Below are 16,827 nucleotides of genomic sequence, written 5' to 3' on the forward strand. Positions count from 1 at the left end.
ATTTTTATGGGATACAAAGAAGATGAATATATAGATTTCTGCTCCATTAGCCAGGGCAATGGAGCCGTGACATCTTCTTATTTAACATTAAAAAATGTTGATAAATCAAAAATAAATATTGTTAAATCCCAAAATGTATTTATTCTTAAGAAGTAACTAAAAGACAACCAAAAGTTAACATTTAATAGAAACTTACGTGGAATGGGATAGGCGTACTTGTCGGGGTACTTCGATATCAAGGTGTTCTTGATATGCCGCCTGCCCACCCCATGAGCACCCAAGAGCACCAACGTTTTGCGCTGAAAGTTTGGATCTCCAACTAAAAGTACAAGAAGAGGGAAAAAAACACAAAATATAAACAAAAGTTCACCTATGGCAGGGAGCAAAAATCAAACCCACCTGGCACCTTGACAACCTCTTCGTACGTGACCACATCGAGCGTGTCGAAGATGGCATTGTGCTTGGCCAGATATTTGTCCCGGCATTGCTTCTTCTTGCGCCCGAAGATGGAGCAGTTAACTGTTGGTTATAATGGAGAAGCAAATGTTATTGAATTGTCTGTATTAGATGGCAGATGGTAGAGCTGAGTAAGTTTAGAGAGCCACATGCTTATAGAGCAGGCGAGAAAAACATGCTGTAGAACAGGCATTTGGTATAGATTCGAGCATGAAGCAAGCACGATTTTGCTTATTTATATAGATATATATTAGATGAGTCATGATGATATCCTTTTAGATGATTGATGCTTAGCTAAGGACTTTCCCTTGATACTTTATGCTCTTCCTGACCTAGATTTTCCTTCCGAATTAGATATATGCGGTGTTCTTTCAGCCAGCCTAACGTGCAGTGGAGTGAACTTGTGTTTTATGTGGGTTCATTAGAGGCTAACTATTGGGTACATTTGGGGTTTCTTAAAGCGGAGGGTTCAATACTGTGGGTTCATAAACAACGATGACTGTGGTGCATCTACTGTTTAGATGGCGATCGTGATCATGAGAGGCGTGATCTACTCGTTTCCTGGAACTGGATGGTGCCGTCTACGTAAGCTACAACTTTCGGGTTCTTTTGGGTGGGTGATTTTGGGTTTTGTGGGTGAGTATCTTTATACAAAAATTGCTATCGATAGAAATTCTGTTGTACAGTAAGAGTAAGTTGTTTGTGTTGTTTGTTTGTTTCATATTTTTTTTTTGGTGGGCATAACAGAACTCAAGAAGAAACGTTAAAAGACGAGTCTGAGCAGCTCTCCCAAAGTTGGAGATTCGTTTTTAGTGGTATTGAGTGTGTGGGGTGTGGTTGGTGGTTTTTGGTTATATGGTAACTACCTGCTGATCCATCACACCCATCTGCGTGAGCGGAACATCCAGCACCCGGTTCTCCTGCATTATATTATCATACATACATAGTTTATAGCAATTCTTTGGTTTGGTTTCGAGATGCGAGATTCATGGTTAGCTAGGTTAACTAGGTATTAGAGTTTTGTACAGGTGTGCATATGTAGGTGGTGTCTTTGGGTCTTTGCTTTTGGTCAGCTTGAAATTTGGCAGCTTAGGGGCTTCCCCCCTTATTTTGGTTAGTAAATTTAAAAAAGGTTTTCTTTCCTTTGGCTACTTTTTTGACTTTCGTTTTTTTTGGGGCATGCAACTCTCTGTAAGTGTTAGTGTACAGATGTGGCTGTGTGTTTGTGGGTGGTACAAGTGTGTTTCTGGTTTTATATGTGTGTGAGAGAGAGACATATATAGAGAGAGAGCGCTTTCCCTTTCGATTAACTACGATTTCATCATACACTTCCAATATAAGTACAATTATTCATATAGCATACGATTGATTGATTATATCGAGCATCCAATTACACATAGAGAACACGGATAGTTGGGTTCGAGACGCCTTGCCGCTGGCCAGGACCAACCCGGTCACTCACCCTGCTCCTGCTTGGTCTTGTCGACCGTCTGGCAGGCGATTCGCCATTCCTGCAGCTCCGGCGACGGTATCAGTCCTGCCGATCCGCCCACCGTATCCAGTCGCGCCTGCCACCAGTGATGATCGTCCTTGCTAATGATCTGTAAGTACATTCATGGTAATGACATGGATTTTTATCAGATTTATCTTGTGGTTAGTTAACCTACCTGCAGTATGTCGCCCACTTGGAATGATATGCCCGCCTGGGCGCAGGGTATAAGCTCATCATCCAGCGGATTATAATCGAATTGGGCGCGCACGAATATCTGCGTGTGGAGAAAGAGAGACACAAGATATGGTAGACCAGATGAGCACTAGAGTCGCGTTGCAAATAGTTGCTAGCTACAGCAAGCAGGTCGATGATGATACGATTTTCCTTTTCCCATTTCGACTTTTCTACATTTTCTACATTTTCCGTATTTTCTGCCATCTCAGCTACTTTTGGCTCTGGCTGCAACTGAGTTGCGGCTGCCTCAGCGAAATGGGTTTCAGTTTTCGAATTACATGCAAAACTCATTTGCATGTCAAAAGCAGGCAGCCACAGCAACAAAATCGGTAGCAACAAAGACACTAGTAAACAACGTTGCCAAACAGAAGGTTTCAAATTTGAAATGCTCTTGCGAATTTGAAATTATAATTGGAAAACTCTAAATAAATAATCAGTTCTCTGAAGATATAGAGTTAAGTTAACAATTTAGTTTACATTTTAGTTTATCATTTATGTGAAGGGTGGTAATCCACTTCCCTTAACAAAACCAAAACTAAATTCATTTTCTAATTCAGTTTATCCATAACAAACATTATTTGTTAGTCGTTGGTTTACAGAAATATTTGATTTGAAACAAAAAGCAAATATATATATATATATAACTTTCTCCGCAAATTAAAATGTTGTCATGTGGCAACTGTTTTGGCAGAAAACTTTGGTTCATAATTACAATATATGTATGCCCCGGAAAATAGGGCATCATAGACCTGCTTGACGTTGGATGTATCGTTGTTGCTGTTGACTAAGTGATGAACATAAATTAGACAAATTTACGGCTCTTGTGTGAGTTGTGCCTTTTGACTTGTCTGCGGGTTAATGAATATGCACATACATATCTACCGGAATGCCTGGATGGGCGGATGGGCGGATGGGTGGGTGTTTTCGAGTAAAAGTAATCTCGAGTGGGTGTTGTTATGTTGTGGATATGGCTGTGGGTGTGAGTGTGTGTGGTGCGTGATTACGTGTCTATTGTGGGTAGCGTGATACTTACAAGCACCGGAGCGGGTCTGATCCTGAAAAGCTGCATGGTGGGCATGAGTGAAAGAGGGGGGAAAACAAGAGGGGGTACGAAACAAATTGAGAGAGAGAGAGAGAGTGTGGAGTTATGTTAATGCACTGCGAAATAATTGCATAATGGATTATGGCTACAACTACAAACGCATCACGGATGTGTGGATTGTTCAGGATACTCCCCATACATACATACATATTACAACGCCCATAAATATTACATGAACCTATTTTTCCCATTACGCCCACCGACGAAGCCTCGTTTACTTTATAATATGCATAATGCACCGAGTTGCATTTTCGTTGCCCCATTTCGGGTTGGTACAGTAGACGGGGGGCACCCAATTCAATCCTCTAATTAATCCCTATTGATATTTTGATTTCGCCAAATTGACAAACAATATAAGCATTCCACTTCATCGAACTTAATAACTTAATGCCAAGGCATTTGGGTATGGTAAGAAGTCGAGAAAGCTATTCACAAAGAATTAAGCAAGCTAATTATATAATTATGTGAAACTAATAAGTGATTAGGCAAGTACATCTTACATAATCGATGAAATAAGCTCAGATGGAGAGCTAATAAGAGTTGTTTCCTTGAAAAAAGGAAAGAAACTTACTAGTCAGTTTAACTTATTTTAAAGTCCTTTAATATGTTCCCTCATTTATTATATTTTAATATAAATCTTAACTGCCTCCTAAGTGTTTAACCTGAGCTGAGGATTATGTTTAAATTAAAACACCAATAAAAAGAGCGATTAAAACGCCACAACTCTAACGAAATGAGAAGGACTAACCAAGTTTATTTTATGGTTTAGTGTAAGATTAGTATATATGGTGATTAGTTAGCCTTAAACCAAACTAGCTATGTACACCAAGAGTAGGCCATGTCCCGGCCAGTTAACTTACCTCGCAGGGGGGCGGAGCGCTGCGGTACGAAGGAACTATCTTGAAGGTAACAGAACCGCGTGCCTCGCGCTGCAAGAGAGGGATTAAGATCGGACACATTCAATTAGCAGGTGGACAAAGTCAGGAACAGGATTCGTTATAAGGGGTAAAAGGCAAAGAGGAGATGGAGAGATGGAAGATTGATTGGCGGGCTCACCAGCATTCGTTGCAATTGGCCAACCGACTGATGCTGCACCGGCTGGCCGTTGATCTCCCGTATCTCGTCGCCCACGTGCAGCGTGGCCTGGCGATGAATCATCCCGCCGTGCATAATCCTGGCCACAATGCACCGCCCGTCCTCGGTCATCTTCAGCGTGATGCCCTGTAAAGGGATTACACAGTTGGTCAGTACAGTGTTACCCCAATCCTCCCTTGAGACTAGAGGCACAGTTAGCTTACCATGGGCTCGTCCGTGTTCTTTTGGAACTGCACTAGTCGCACCCGGGTCACATGCTGCAGTTCGCTGCCCTCGACGTTGTCCAGCTCGTCGCCATTGAGGTAGGGCACCATCGGTGGCGGGGTGACGCGCAGCGCCTCCTCACCGTAGACATCCCGGGCCACCACATCGTGGCTATGGAGCAGAGCCTGGAAAAGGTAAGCATAGGTAAGGAGTTAAAAGGAGATTTGGGGGTTAGAAAATATTTGACTCCAGGGTTAGACCTATAATAACCTCCTAAAGACTGTAGTTCTTATTCTCTATTTAATATGTGATTATTATTTATTAATTTAAACCCCTATTAAAGTTTTAATGGGTCAGTTTCTGTGACATATTAATGACGAAAATCCCCATTTCGACATAATTTATAATATCATGAAGACTAAGAAAACTCCAATAACACTTTGCATGAAAATTGCACTCAGGAATGTCCACACTTCTTTCAACCGGAAGTAAATGGGTTGAAAAGGGAAATAATTTTGATTTAAACACATGCTAGATATTAGAAAACCCCGCTCCTTGGTAGGTTGCAGGTTTCGGTTTAGGGTTAGCCTAAATTATGGCCGGCAATTAAGCTGGCCGTTATGAGCTCCGGCGTGGCAATGCCCGCCCGGCCGGGTGCTCGTTTGGCTGGGAAATTAAATTTCCGATTTGCCACGCCTGCCACATACATCATAACGCCCAAAAATGCTGGGGTCTCTCAACCGCACAACAGCACAACTTGTTTACAACATTAACTGTGCGACATTTGTTGCACAGCCACAGTTTGGGGCAAAAAATGTATATATATATATATATATATCTGAAAGAAAAAACAACACAACACAACACAAACAAGCTGGATAAAAAACACATGGCATCGAGGATGAAACGCCCATTTCCGAAAAGCCGTTAAAAGCGGCGACAGCCACAAACGAGGGCACGCACATGACCCCGTGACCCCATGGATAACCATTGGGATAACCGAGCAACGACAAAAATCTCAACAATTTATGGCAACTCCTCCCGACTCCCGCCTCCTCCTCGCAGCCACCACATATACTATATATATTCAGCCTGACTTTATACAATTTCGGTTTTAATAAATTATGTTTAATAACACTTTGAATATGTTGCGAAATTAATTTTTCCTGCCCTTGCCCTTTCATCCGAAGACCGGGGGCAACAATATCCTGGGCGTAGGAATGTCTGGAAAAAAAGCAAGGAAAGGAGGAGCGGGCCAGGACCTGAAGCTAAAGCTGAAGCTGAGGCATTGGGCTAGGCCATAAAAAAGGATTTTACTGCGATGCCATGCCGTGACACTTGTGCCACTCACACGCACACAGACGCACAGCGGGGGCACGCACGCACAGGGGAAAAAGGATGCTCGGTATACAAATTTACACTGATCAAAATAAGTATATATATGTCAATATATATAAATCTCAGGATGCAGAATGCAACATGCTTAGAGTAAGATGTGGGTAATAAAAGTTGGAATCTTGATGGTAAAATCTCAATTTAAGATTGGTTTTTCAGCAGGAGGAAGGAGCATTAAAAAGAGGTCTATAAAATTAGACGTTTAACATTTAGGGAAGTATCTGGAGAATACATCTTGAAGAAACATATGTAGGTTTGAAAAAGTTAAGTTATAATGTATGGGTATTAATTTTGTAGGCTAACAAATATATGAGATTCACAAAAATAAAGTTATACTCTGCTATAATCATATTATTTACTTTTTGACTTTACTACACCAAGAGACTTGTAGTCTGGGTAAATTCTTAACTATAAAAGGATAAAATCTTATAAAATATTCTTTTTGATCTACATAATTTAAATAAAATCCTTAAAACTTAACTTCAAGGAGGTTAACTCCTTTTTATTTAAAGATTATTAACGACTAAGCCCAGAGCTTGAGAAAACTCCCAAGTTAATATTTAGCATCGTTATGCGAGTGTACATTTACATATATGCTAAGTACAGCTAAGCTAACGCACTGCCAGCACTTTTGCCCACTGGCCCCCCACGACACCTTTCCCCTCTCGAACTACCCCCATCTCGGGTTCATCCCCTAGCACCATTCATCCCCAATCCACTGGCACTGGCACTGGCCCCATAAAAAACGCAATTTTCAACGCTGATGATTACTCAATGCCACAAACACGGGCACGTAGCAGACCCACACAGACACATACAAACGAACACCTACACCTCAGCCACCACCCACATATCTAAGCCCCCACACCCACACAAATACACACACTTAGACAGAAAGCACGTTTCATTTCCGCCACAGACATTTTGCTGCTGACATCGACCGCAAAACTCAACTGAGCAGCTCCTCTCTCTCTCTCTCTCTTTGAAATGATATCACGCTCTTTTTGTGGATGCTACATGGAAAATATTGTACACCTCACTCTCTCTTTCTCCTTCTCTCTTTCAGTTGATTTTCCGCTTTCCCAGTGAACTGCACTATTTCGAGAGCTTTCCGTCACACATACTCCTCATACACTCACCACTTTTGAGTGAATATCCGCAATGGCGTGTGCATAAATATTTCATAATACTTGGGAATACATCGCGCAGCATGCTAGGGGGGAATCCCCCAAAAATACTCAGTTAGCTGTGTAAACAAGAATATGAGAATGATTGGGTGGATTCATGGTGGGGGTTGGTTTGGGGGTAGAAAGTGTTTGGGGATTGACAGGTGGTAATCGAGTTTGGGCTTATCGGGAAACATCAATTCAATAATTTCGACGTGTTGGATTCGAAACGAATCATTTTCCGGGTAGGTTCGGATATCAAATTTAGTGCGCCTTGATTTGCGATTGGGAAATGGAAATATCTCTGTCGAGCATCCTTCAGATGGTCTTTTGATCCCGCAGTAAACATGGGAACCGATTTCATTCAATTTCTTACCGTATCGAATGGGGGATAAGTAAACCTATTCGCTTGGGTTGCTCGGAATGGTTTACTTTTTGTTTTTGGGGCAAAAGGATTGTTGGAAATCCTTGAAATGGGCAAATGAAGTGTTATTCCGGGATAGCGAAAAGATATTTCGGATATATAAGGAGTGGGGTTGGCACTTTATGAGATTAAAAATGGATTTTTAAACATTTCTTTCTTAGTTTTATATAAGTTAAGTCTCTCTTCATCAATATTTTATCAAGAACCCTTCAAGACCCATAAAATGTATCCAGAATCTGATGAAGTCAGAGAACAACATACTATGATTTCCCTCTAGCTCCATTGACCGACCCCTTTAAGGCTTCTTCTTCAAAATATAGACGCCTCCAACCAGAAACAAATCCCATTCCCTACTTGTCCGTCTGCTATTTATTGTATTTGCTCGTTTTGGCAGAAGTTTGCAATCCAATTACGCCAGAACTTCCAACTACTACTACTATTAATGCGAGTTAGAAACACCCGAGAAGACAGCCACGCCTACTAAACCCACATCGGCATAGCCGCAATGGAATTTGACTAAATAAATGGGTAATACAATTTCCTTTTTCTGCCGAGAAACAAAATTAACTACATCGAATAAAATTTGCTGAACTTGGCAACTATTTAAATGCGGCAGATGCGGCGGAAGAAGATGGACGAAGGAGTGGAATTTCTGCCTCTAGAAATGGAAATGGGGGAAATCCAGAGAAGGACACACGCCTGGTTAGCTAAAAACCAAGTCGGCACTGAACGATAAACAACGTAATCTGATTTCACTTAAAGAACACCACACCCGCTCCTGCCCTTCTGGCTATGGCCACGCCTACTGACCACTACGGATGGGACAGCAGACGGGGGGGTGGTATGGGGTGGGTGGTTCATATTTAACACCAAGTTGTTGGACCAATAAAACGGTAAATTTAATAAGCGCTTGACAGGCGCAAAGTTGAGCAGTTAAGTTTAATGCCTCATTAGGCGCTCCGTTTCAGTGACATTGATAGCCAACGTGGCAAACTTTTTGGCCCACACTCACACACACACACACTAACCACACACAGCCACAATGGAGGAGAAGGAGGAGGAGGAGGAGGTGGCCCACAGCTGCCTCTGATTTCCATGATTAATACTTAAGTGCTTGTTAAAGTTTTGCCCTGGTTCCCGGTTCGCCTCCCGTTTATATGCAGATGCCTGTTGTTTGCTCTGTGTGCCTGCTAGAGGTCCTGTCCTAAACAATCAGTAATAACCCCATCCCGTGCCACCACGTTGAATGTTGCCCCGAGCTCCATTTGTTTGCTGCTGAGCCAGCAGCCGCATCAGTTCTGAACTCTGCCGGAAACTGGACAACCGTAACAGGAGCGAAAAATAGGAAAAAATCCTCGTTCATAGCCAAAAGCAACGACAACTTTTATTAGTCCCAAACAACTAGATTTCACTCTCACTTTGCACTATTTTTTTCCTTTCCTCTTTTTTTTTTTTTAACTAAGAACCTGAGTGCAGGACTGGCTTTTGAATAATTCAAGCGGCTAAGTTCTCCATAAAGTTAGCACAAATCTTTGACATGAAACTAAGTTTGCAAACAAAATCTTGAGCTTTTTGGTAAGAAGAAAATTCAAAAGGTACGAGTACGACTAGTAAATATTGATGAAAGTTTTTAAGAAGCAATGGAATTGACTCGTAAACTCCGTGGAACTAATTCCTCTGCATGTCACTCAGGATTAAATAGAAGCTAAAAACTATAAAAAAACATGTTCTATCTTTAGAAAATCTTTCAATGTGAGCTTAATATTTCAAAGGATAATAAAGGAGACTGTCTCTGGAAAGGAATAAATGTCAAAGCTTCAAGTCAACTCTTGACTTCAGGCAAACTTTTTAACATAAATATTAAGCTATAGAGAGGTATGGGGAGTGAGTATCAAAGAATTTTTAAAGAAGTAATTCATCTTCTTTTTATGTCAATTAAAAAGGAAAAGCAATCACGTAAGTTATGTTTATAAAAACGTAAAAAAAAATCCTTTCTAACCCATGATGAGACTTCAAGACCCTTAGCTATTTTCCAGCCAATTGTCCAACAACGACAGCTGAGTCAGGTCCATTGTTGGCGGCCAGTCCATCCAGGGAGCTGGTCATTTTTCCAGCTTTATGCTAAGCCACTAACCAACGGACCAGCAACCGCCGACCAACCACCCAACCACCGAATGTCCAGCAACCACCCCAACCGCTGTGGGTGAGCCTAGAACCGACCACACGAACGTTATTTGTTGGTTTTAATAATTACACAGCATGGCCAAAAGGAAGGATGGTCTGGGGTATGCCAGGAAGAAGGATATATATTTTTTCCTTTCTTTTTTTGTTTTTTTTCGACGAATGCGTGGGAGGAGAGCTCTAGGATTTTTCTCTCTTTAATATTCCAGGCCACACGTCAATTACACACGTACGCGCGACTGCGAATGGCTTCCGCATCCATTTCGGGATTTTGGAGTTGGGCAGGAAAAACAGACAAAATGCGAAGGACTGAGAGGAGAGGCGACAGGAGGTCGGGCAGCCGTTGACAGCTGAATCATCTGGATTAATGCCGAATTTTAATTAGTACTACGGGCGCACTCGCCAGAGGCAGTCACCCGCCCTACTCTCACTTCTCCTCCTGGCTTCATTTGTTAATCCTATTTTGTGGCGGAGCCCGCTAGGATAGTTCCCACATTTGGCACCTTATCGGGCTTGGAGCAGCGACAACAGGGCCCGAGGTCGAGGCACAGATTAAGTGCAACCCATATGTGAGCCGACCGCAAAATGAATCTTCTCCGGCTTAATTAATCCCAGCTCATTGCCAACTCTTCACAGGAAAAACAGGTAAAAACGGATGCTACTCGAAAAAGGGATACCTTTTAAACACATTTTGGGCAAACAGTCACCCAAATTAAATTCAATAAATAATGGTAAACTTTGATAATTGCTTTTTGTTAATAAAAAAAAATGTAAATAACAATATTAAATTGGCTTTAATTAAAAATACAAGTCAATAGGTGAAAAAATGTTATTTGACTTGACAAAAAATATTACAAAACAAAAAGCAAAATATATAATTGGGACAATGTGTGAATTTTATAGAGGTTGATAAATAAGAACAGTATGACTATTGCTGTTTGAATTCAAAACAAAATTGATTAAACGAAATTAAAAATGTACCCCTATTGATACAGTAAATATTAAATAAAGTTAACCAATCAGTATAATTGCTGTTTGTTTAATGAAAAATATTTACCAATTAGATCGTTGGTTTGGGAGAAAGTTTAAAAAAAGGCCATACACATAGACCCTTGAACTTGAAGAGTATATAGGGTATAAAGAGCCTCTCAAAATAAAAGCTGTTTAAAGTTTGAGGTGATGTGTGTGTGCACCAGGCGCCTGTCAAGCTGTCAGGTCTGGCTCACATCTCACAGCCAGGGCTCAGAGATCCCAGTGCCCTGCTCCCAGTTACCAACTTCCAGCCGAGAAGAGCGAGCATTTTGTGGGCTGGCCTGTCTGTTTCGTGTCGCGTGTTTAGCGATAAGCAACAGCAGCAGTTTCCCCAGCCTTTCCCAGGAGTAAACCCATGAAACTTGCTATCGTGGAATTATCACTTGGGCGAACTTATTGTTGCAGTCCGGCCGTCTTCACTTCCACATATCTATATATACTGAGGGTATATATATATCCGTTTGGGTTCGATAGGATACGATGATTTCGAGTTGATACATTGTTATTGTTGCTGGGCTGGCAACCACCGAGACACAGTCTTACAGTTAACATTGGTCTCCAATACACAACATTCACCGTATGACTATGTCAGGGTAATTGAGCGGCATCCTTTCTTCGTTCATGGGCGGCGACGGCAGCGGCGGCTAACACTTCCTGCCTATTAGCTGGCATTATTTTTGACAGACAGACAGTGTCCTTTTCCCCATACAGCCGGTGATGTTTGACGATGACGATGACGATGGCGATGGCGATAACGATGACGATGATGATGATTATTATGATGATGTCGGTGTGGTTCGATGATGTTGATGCGGCGGGGTGGTATTGATTGACAGGTGGGCTCCCGTTTCAGCGCCAGGTAATAGTTGCCAGGCTCCCTTATCAACCGAACAATAGCAGGCGACATCCTCCCACTCATCATTCAATTTACCGCCACGCCGAAAAATCCATACAAATATATATATACATTGATATTTTCATAACAAAAGGTGGTTTTTCGTTTTTCTCTTTTCATTTTCTTTTTTTTTTGGTGATGTCGTGTTTTGGTTTTTTGAGCAGGCAACAAACAGCCACAAATTTCCGGTGTGTGCGTGCATATTATGCATTTATCGCTGCCATCTATCAGCGGTCCAAAAGGGGGGAGAAAAAGAAAAACAGGAACTCTTTTCCGTGGGCGAAACATATTGTCATCGCTTTCACCTCGCCACCTTTCAATTTTCCCCCCCATCTGTCTTCCTTCATCATTTCTGCTCGCTCCCACAGCCAAACACTCGAAAAAACGCTATATATATGTGAGTTTTCTGCATATTAAATATGGTTTTTTCTCCCCACTGAATATTGATATTGGGACCTTTTCAACGGGCCAGCTTTCAATTTTTACCTCAATCTGTTTTAATTTTCCAGAAAGGTTTTTTCAAGCGAATAAATCTTCATGTAATGGTATTGTATTGAAAAATTTTAAAACATTTTTTATGGGTTTTAAAAAGATGTAACTGCAAACAGTAAACGGTTTGAATATGTTGCTTTCCAATTATGGTTTGATTTGTTGATATGATAAAATATATCTGTTTTTTTATAGTTTCAAAGTCAAAGTAAGGCAAAAACCTTTACCCTTAAACATGGTAATCTTTTCATGTAAATCATCACTAAAAGGTTGCTTGTAAATGATGAATATTTAACGATTTAAAAGCATAATAATTACAGGCTTTATAACCAGAATGGCAAATGTCCTTGGAGTCAAAAAACATGTTTCGGATGTGTTTTTGTTTTTAATATCTTCAAGGTAAAATCAGACAATGCCTTACATTCAGGTGCGTATAAAATTATGCCGATTTAAGACATCTCCTTTTACTTATGCCATTGAGGAAATACATTTTTATAAGTGTGCCATTTCTCACTCGCTTTCATTGTGTTTTGTGTGTGACTAATGACGCCGTTAGGTAGGCAACAACACTTTCTTCTTCACACACATACACTCTAGCAACAGGACACTCACATGCAGATCTGCATATGTAAATGTAATTTTATAGCCCCCGACTTGTCTCCTCTTCATTCTTTGCTGAGCTCTTCTTTGTGTGTGCGTATGTGTAAGAACACACATTATTATTTTTGCACACTCAACACATTGTCTATGTGTGTGTACGTGTGTTTGTATATCCTGCGCTTATGCGTATGCCTCTATGTGTGTGTGTGTGCGGCATGTAAAATTTGTTTATTCAATTTCAACTAGGCAAACAACGCCGCAACGGCTGCAGCGGCAACAAAGGGCGATAACTCACTTTCGTAACAAGTAAACTAATTATTTCTTCACTTTTTTCATACTTTCTTTATCCCCGCCCCCATTAACTTTTTCTTTTTCCTCCTTTTTTGTTTTCCTCAAGTTGTTGTGTTATGCTTGCCTTGAAAAAAAAGGGGGACGAAATGTGAGGGGGTTGGGTGTTGGGTTGGGGATTGTTAAATTGCAAAATAATGTACACACTTGCTGCTTGTAATCGCCGTTGTTGTTGTTGTTGTTCTTACAGGCTCTAACTGCTTGTTTCAGGCCATTGTGCTTGTTCATCATCATCAGCATTGGCACACACACATGCATACATACGCACACAAACACACACACACACGCATCCCTTGGTAGGGTGGACCAATATATGCCAAAGCTAGACAATTTAACTCGCATTACCTTAAAGAACTTGGGTTTCGGCTGGCAATTAACGTTTTCTAGACAAATTCCATTTCAAATTTGGGGGACTTTGAAAATAGGTCTTTGAAAAAATTACTCATACGACATGTAATCCAGTTAAGAACTTTTTTTGATAGCACCTTATGATAGAAAACCTCTTCTAAAATGAAATTAACCTGTTTCGGGTTTTGATTACCAGCAATATTTGTTACATAAATTGGTTATCTAGATAACCGACATATTACGTATACGACAAGTGAACGAGTTAATACTTGATTTATCGAAAACACTTAAAGATTTCTTTTATTTAGCTAAATATAGTTAAATAGATTAATTTTTATGAATTTTAGCCACTTCTTTATCATTTTGTTAGCCTAAAAGTGGACCCCTAAAACTAAACTTGCACCAACGAACCACTCTAGTCCTCTCATACGAACATCCTCGGGCGCAATTAACGCATTCACAAATGAAGAGTGTCAAGGCTTCAGTGAGTCAGTCAGCCAGCTGGTCCTTCGGTCCACCAGTCACTTTGTCAGTTAGGCAGTTTTCGCCCATCCCTTCTCTTCCCATCTTCCTTTTCCATTTCCTTGCCCTGTCTTCGCTTTCTATTCTTTTGGGCAGGATTTTCTTTTCTTTTTTGGCCCCCCGGTAGCCCCCGAAAAAAAGCGTTGCTCAAGTCCTTCTATCAAGATAAAAGTTTTTGTATTCCTGCCAGAGGGAATGCTAAATGTATGACAACACTTTCATGAATGTGTGCGGATGGTTATGTGCGGCATGTGGCAGGTGCCACACGCCATGATGGCCACCATCAGGCAGGTGTAAGTTAGTTAGTCCAGGATCTCCACGTCTCCCCTTCTCATCGACCTTCTCCTCCTTGAAATTACAAATTCTCTCATACATTGTGGCATCAAATTTGAGGTACTTAGGCAGCTAATGTTCGCGATGAGAGGAATTTTTGGAATCATTTGTTGGATACTTTAGATAAAACACCAACAATATGTTTACGGGCACACCTCAAGGGAGTTAATCAAATGAAATGGCTGTGGCTTAAGGACTCTTTGGATGGGTAATGAGAGATATAAAGCTATAGCTGTGGCGTCATGAAATTTTAGTTTTTTTGTAAGCTGTTTATGGAAAGTTTGTGTGAAACTCAACAAGGATATTATGATTTTGTTTACGTATCTTTTAGCTAACAGCGAACCCTTTCAAATTGGTAAGTAATCTGCCTATTTCTAACTTGATAAGTAAATAAAGGAAAACAAAGCCTAGCCTCTGCTTTGTTGTTTTTAATAAAATACCTATCTTGACCCAAAGTTTCCTTGGCATATGGTTTTTCAAACTTCTCATGGCAAGTTGATAAATCAGCAATTTTTATAAAAAATCCCTTTTGATTGCCCAAAAGTTGAAGGACGTAAAGAAAAGTTTTGTAACTTTGAGTATTTTTGAGCCCCATTTACCTTTGATAGGTTGTCAGGGCAATGACAAGTGAACTACCCATATTAAATGCCTAAAAATTATCAAAGATTCATTTGCCGTTCACCCACGCAGCTAAACGAGGACCAAACGAGGCCCAAAAAACTTTCCGTCTTTCAGAGAGAGCCGTCCAACTTTGCAGCAACTCCATTACTGGACTTTAGGTCGCTACCTAAGCTTTATGCAGTGCAGAGTGCTCTTCTTTTTTTTATGTCTTAGTTAAAAAGTTGAAACTCAATTTGAGGCGTTGGTGACCACACCTTTTGCTGGTTGCCCTTGGCGGCGGGATGATCTTTTCCGGACCGTGCTGGAAGCATAACGAGCCTATTTGCTATGCCTCATGCCCCTGGTTGGCTAAACCGCCCTTCTTGGCGAACAACCAACCAACCAACCAAGGAACCTTTCAGTGCCCTGTTCTTGTGTAATATTTATGTAAATTTCGCCCTAGCGCAAAAATTGAAAGGCGTAATGGTCTTGTGTCGCCTTTGGAACCTTTGCAAGGACACCCAACCCAACCCAATCCAATCCAATTCAACGCACTTTGCATATGACTCGCTCCGTAACTTCCAGTCCGTCGTGCTGTGCGTGTGTTTCGGTTGGCTTCTCATAATAAATGACAACGAGCATATTATGCTCTATAATCGAGTGGAAGAGAATTATTTTGTGTGAACTAATTGCATTAGTGACATTCAATTTGATGTTGGGCCGAAAGGTGGGGCCAAAAGGCAGGCAGTGAAAAGGCCAAAAAGAAAACGACGTCAGCGACATCAACACGGGGACCGAAAGCGGAATCCAGGGAAAAACAACGTTAAATGGCAATTGTCAGAAAGGACCGGGATTTCTGATAGTCGATCCCCTGTGCCGTTCTGTTCTAGTTTCTAGTCGCCGCCACATCGTAGTTTATTCTTTCCCTGTTTTGTGTCCGACGCAGTCAAGCAAAAACCTGCGCCTGTCGCTGATTTAGGAAAAGCGACCCCAAAGCCAAAGCCAAAACCAAAGCCTACTACCAAGTCCACAACCCAAAGGACCAAAAGGAAGGACCCTAAAACCTAAACCAGGCACACAAAAAATAAAAAAATAAAGGAACGTAACCGGGTCACCGCTTGGGCAATCATGTGAATCGAGCTCTTTATAATTTGCGAAACTATGTGAGCTTGGCCCAGCGAGAGTTGCTATGGATGTTCCTTTTGTGTTCGGATTATCTTTTCATTGGAATAAACATATATATATATATATAGTGAGGTGCCCATTTTATGGCATTCTAAGAAGCTTTTAAGTAGCCAGTTTCTATGGTCTCTCTGGGGATTCAATGGTTTGCTTTTCGCTTAAATATTTCATACAAAAATGGTCCCTCAAATTACTGGCTTTGCCTTGAAGAAGTCTCAGGAAAATCTGTTTACTGATGAGACTTGAGTTTTATATTAATAATTATTAAAAAATGTATATTTTTTTTAAGGGTATTTTCAGTTTCTTAACCTTCATTTTATGTTTTAAAGTCTTAAGGATAAGATTCCAATTTCAATTTAAAGCCCTGATTAAGTTTTAATTTACTTCCAACTCAAATTCAACCAAGCGAACTGTTAATTTGTTTAACAAGATTTAGGCAGGACATAACTACACTTAAAAGGATTCAAGCGAATTGCTAACACGAATTAAGACATGTGGAAAAGCAGCTTAAATTAATTTGTACAAGTGACAGTAAGTAAATATAAGCACAGCTGCCAACTATGATTGACCACCCTCGAAAACCACTTGAAAGTAAATATGCTATCCCTTCCAGCGAATAGCCTTATGAACCACTAAAACCCCCCTCGTTGTTTGTGTAAATGTGCTTATGCGGTATGCGTATTTTCCTGATCTCTATGTGAGAGTGTGAGTGTGTGTGTTTTTTTTTTC

At 40.8% G+C, this 16,827-nt stretch overlaps 1 protein-coding gene across 4 annotated transcripts in view; it reads right to left on the reverse strand.

The window, feature by feature from the left end:
• The window catches only part of LOC108109464 (peripheral plasma membrane protein CASK), a 32,902-nt gene that overhangs the window by 4,493 nt on the left and 11,582 nt on the right, over positions 1-16,827 (reverse strand). Inside the window, exons 2-10 of one of the 4 annotated variants that reach the window (XM_017217984.2) lie at positions 4,583-4,768; positions 4,341-4,505; positions 4,145-4,213; positions 3,216-3,245; positions 2,124-2,222; positions 1,919-2,057; positions 1,323-1,376; positions 400-519; positions 197-319 (exon numbers count right to left, since the gene is read on the reverse strand). In XM_017217984.2, the coding sequence (XP_017073473.1) occupies positions 197-319; positions 400-519; positions 1,323-1,376; positions 1,919-2,057; positions 2,124-2,222; positions 3,216-3,245; positions 4,145-4,213; positions 4,341-4,505; positions 4,583-4,768 (985 nt within the window). The remainder of the gene's footprint in view (positions 1-196; positions 320-399; positions 520-1,322; positions 1,377-1,918; positions 2,058-2,123; positions 2,223-3,215; positions 3,246-4,144; positions 4,214-4,340; positions 4,506-4,582; positions 4,769-16,827) is intronic. The other 3 variants (XM_041819116.1, XM_017217985.2, XM_041819117.1) reach the window with 3 other exon arrangements.

This window comes from Drosophila eugracilis, unplaced genomic scaffold, assembly GCF_018153835.1.
Source record: "Drosophila eugracilis isolate 14026-0451.02 unplaced genomic scaffold, ASM1815383v1 contig_47, whole genome shotgun sequence".
Lineage (NCBI taxonomy): Eukaryota > Metazoa > Arthropoda > Insecta > Diptera > Drosophilidae > Drosophila > Drosophila eugracilis.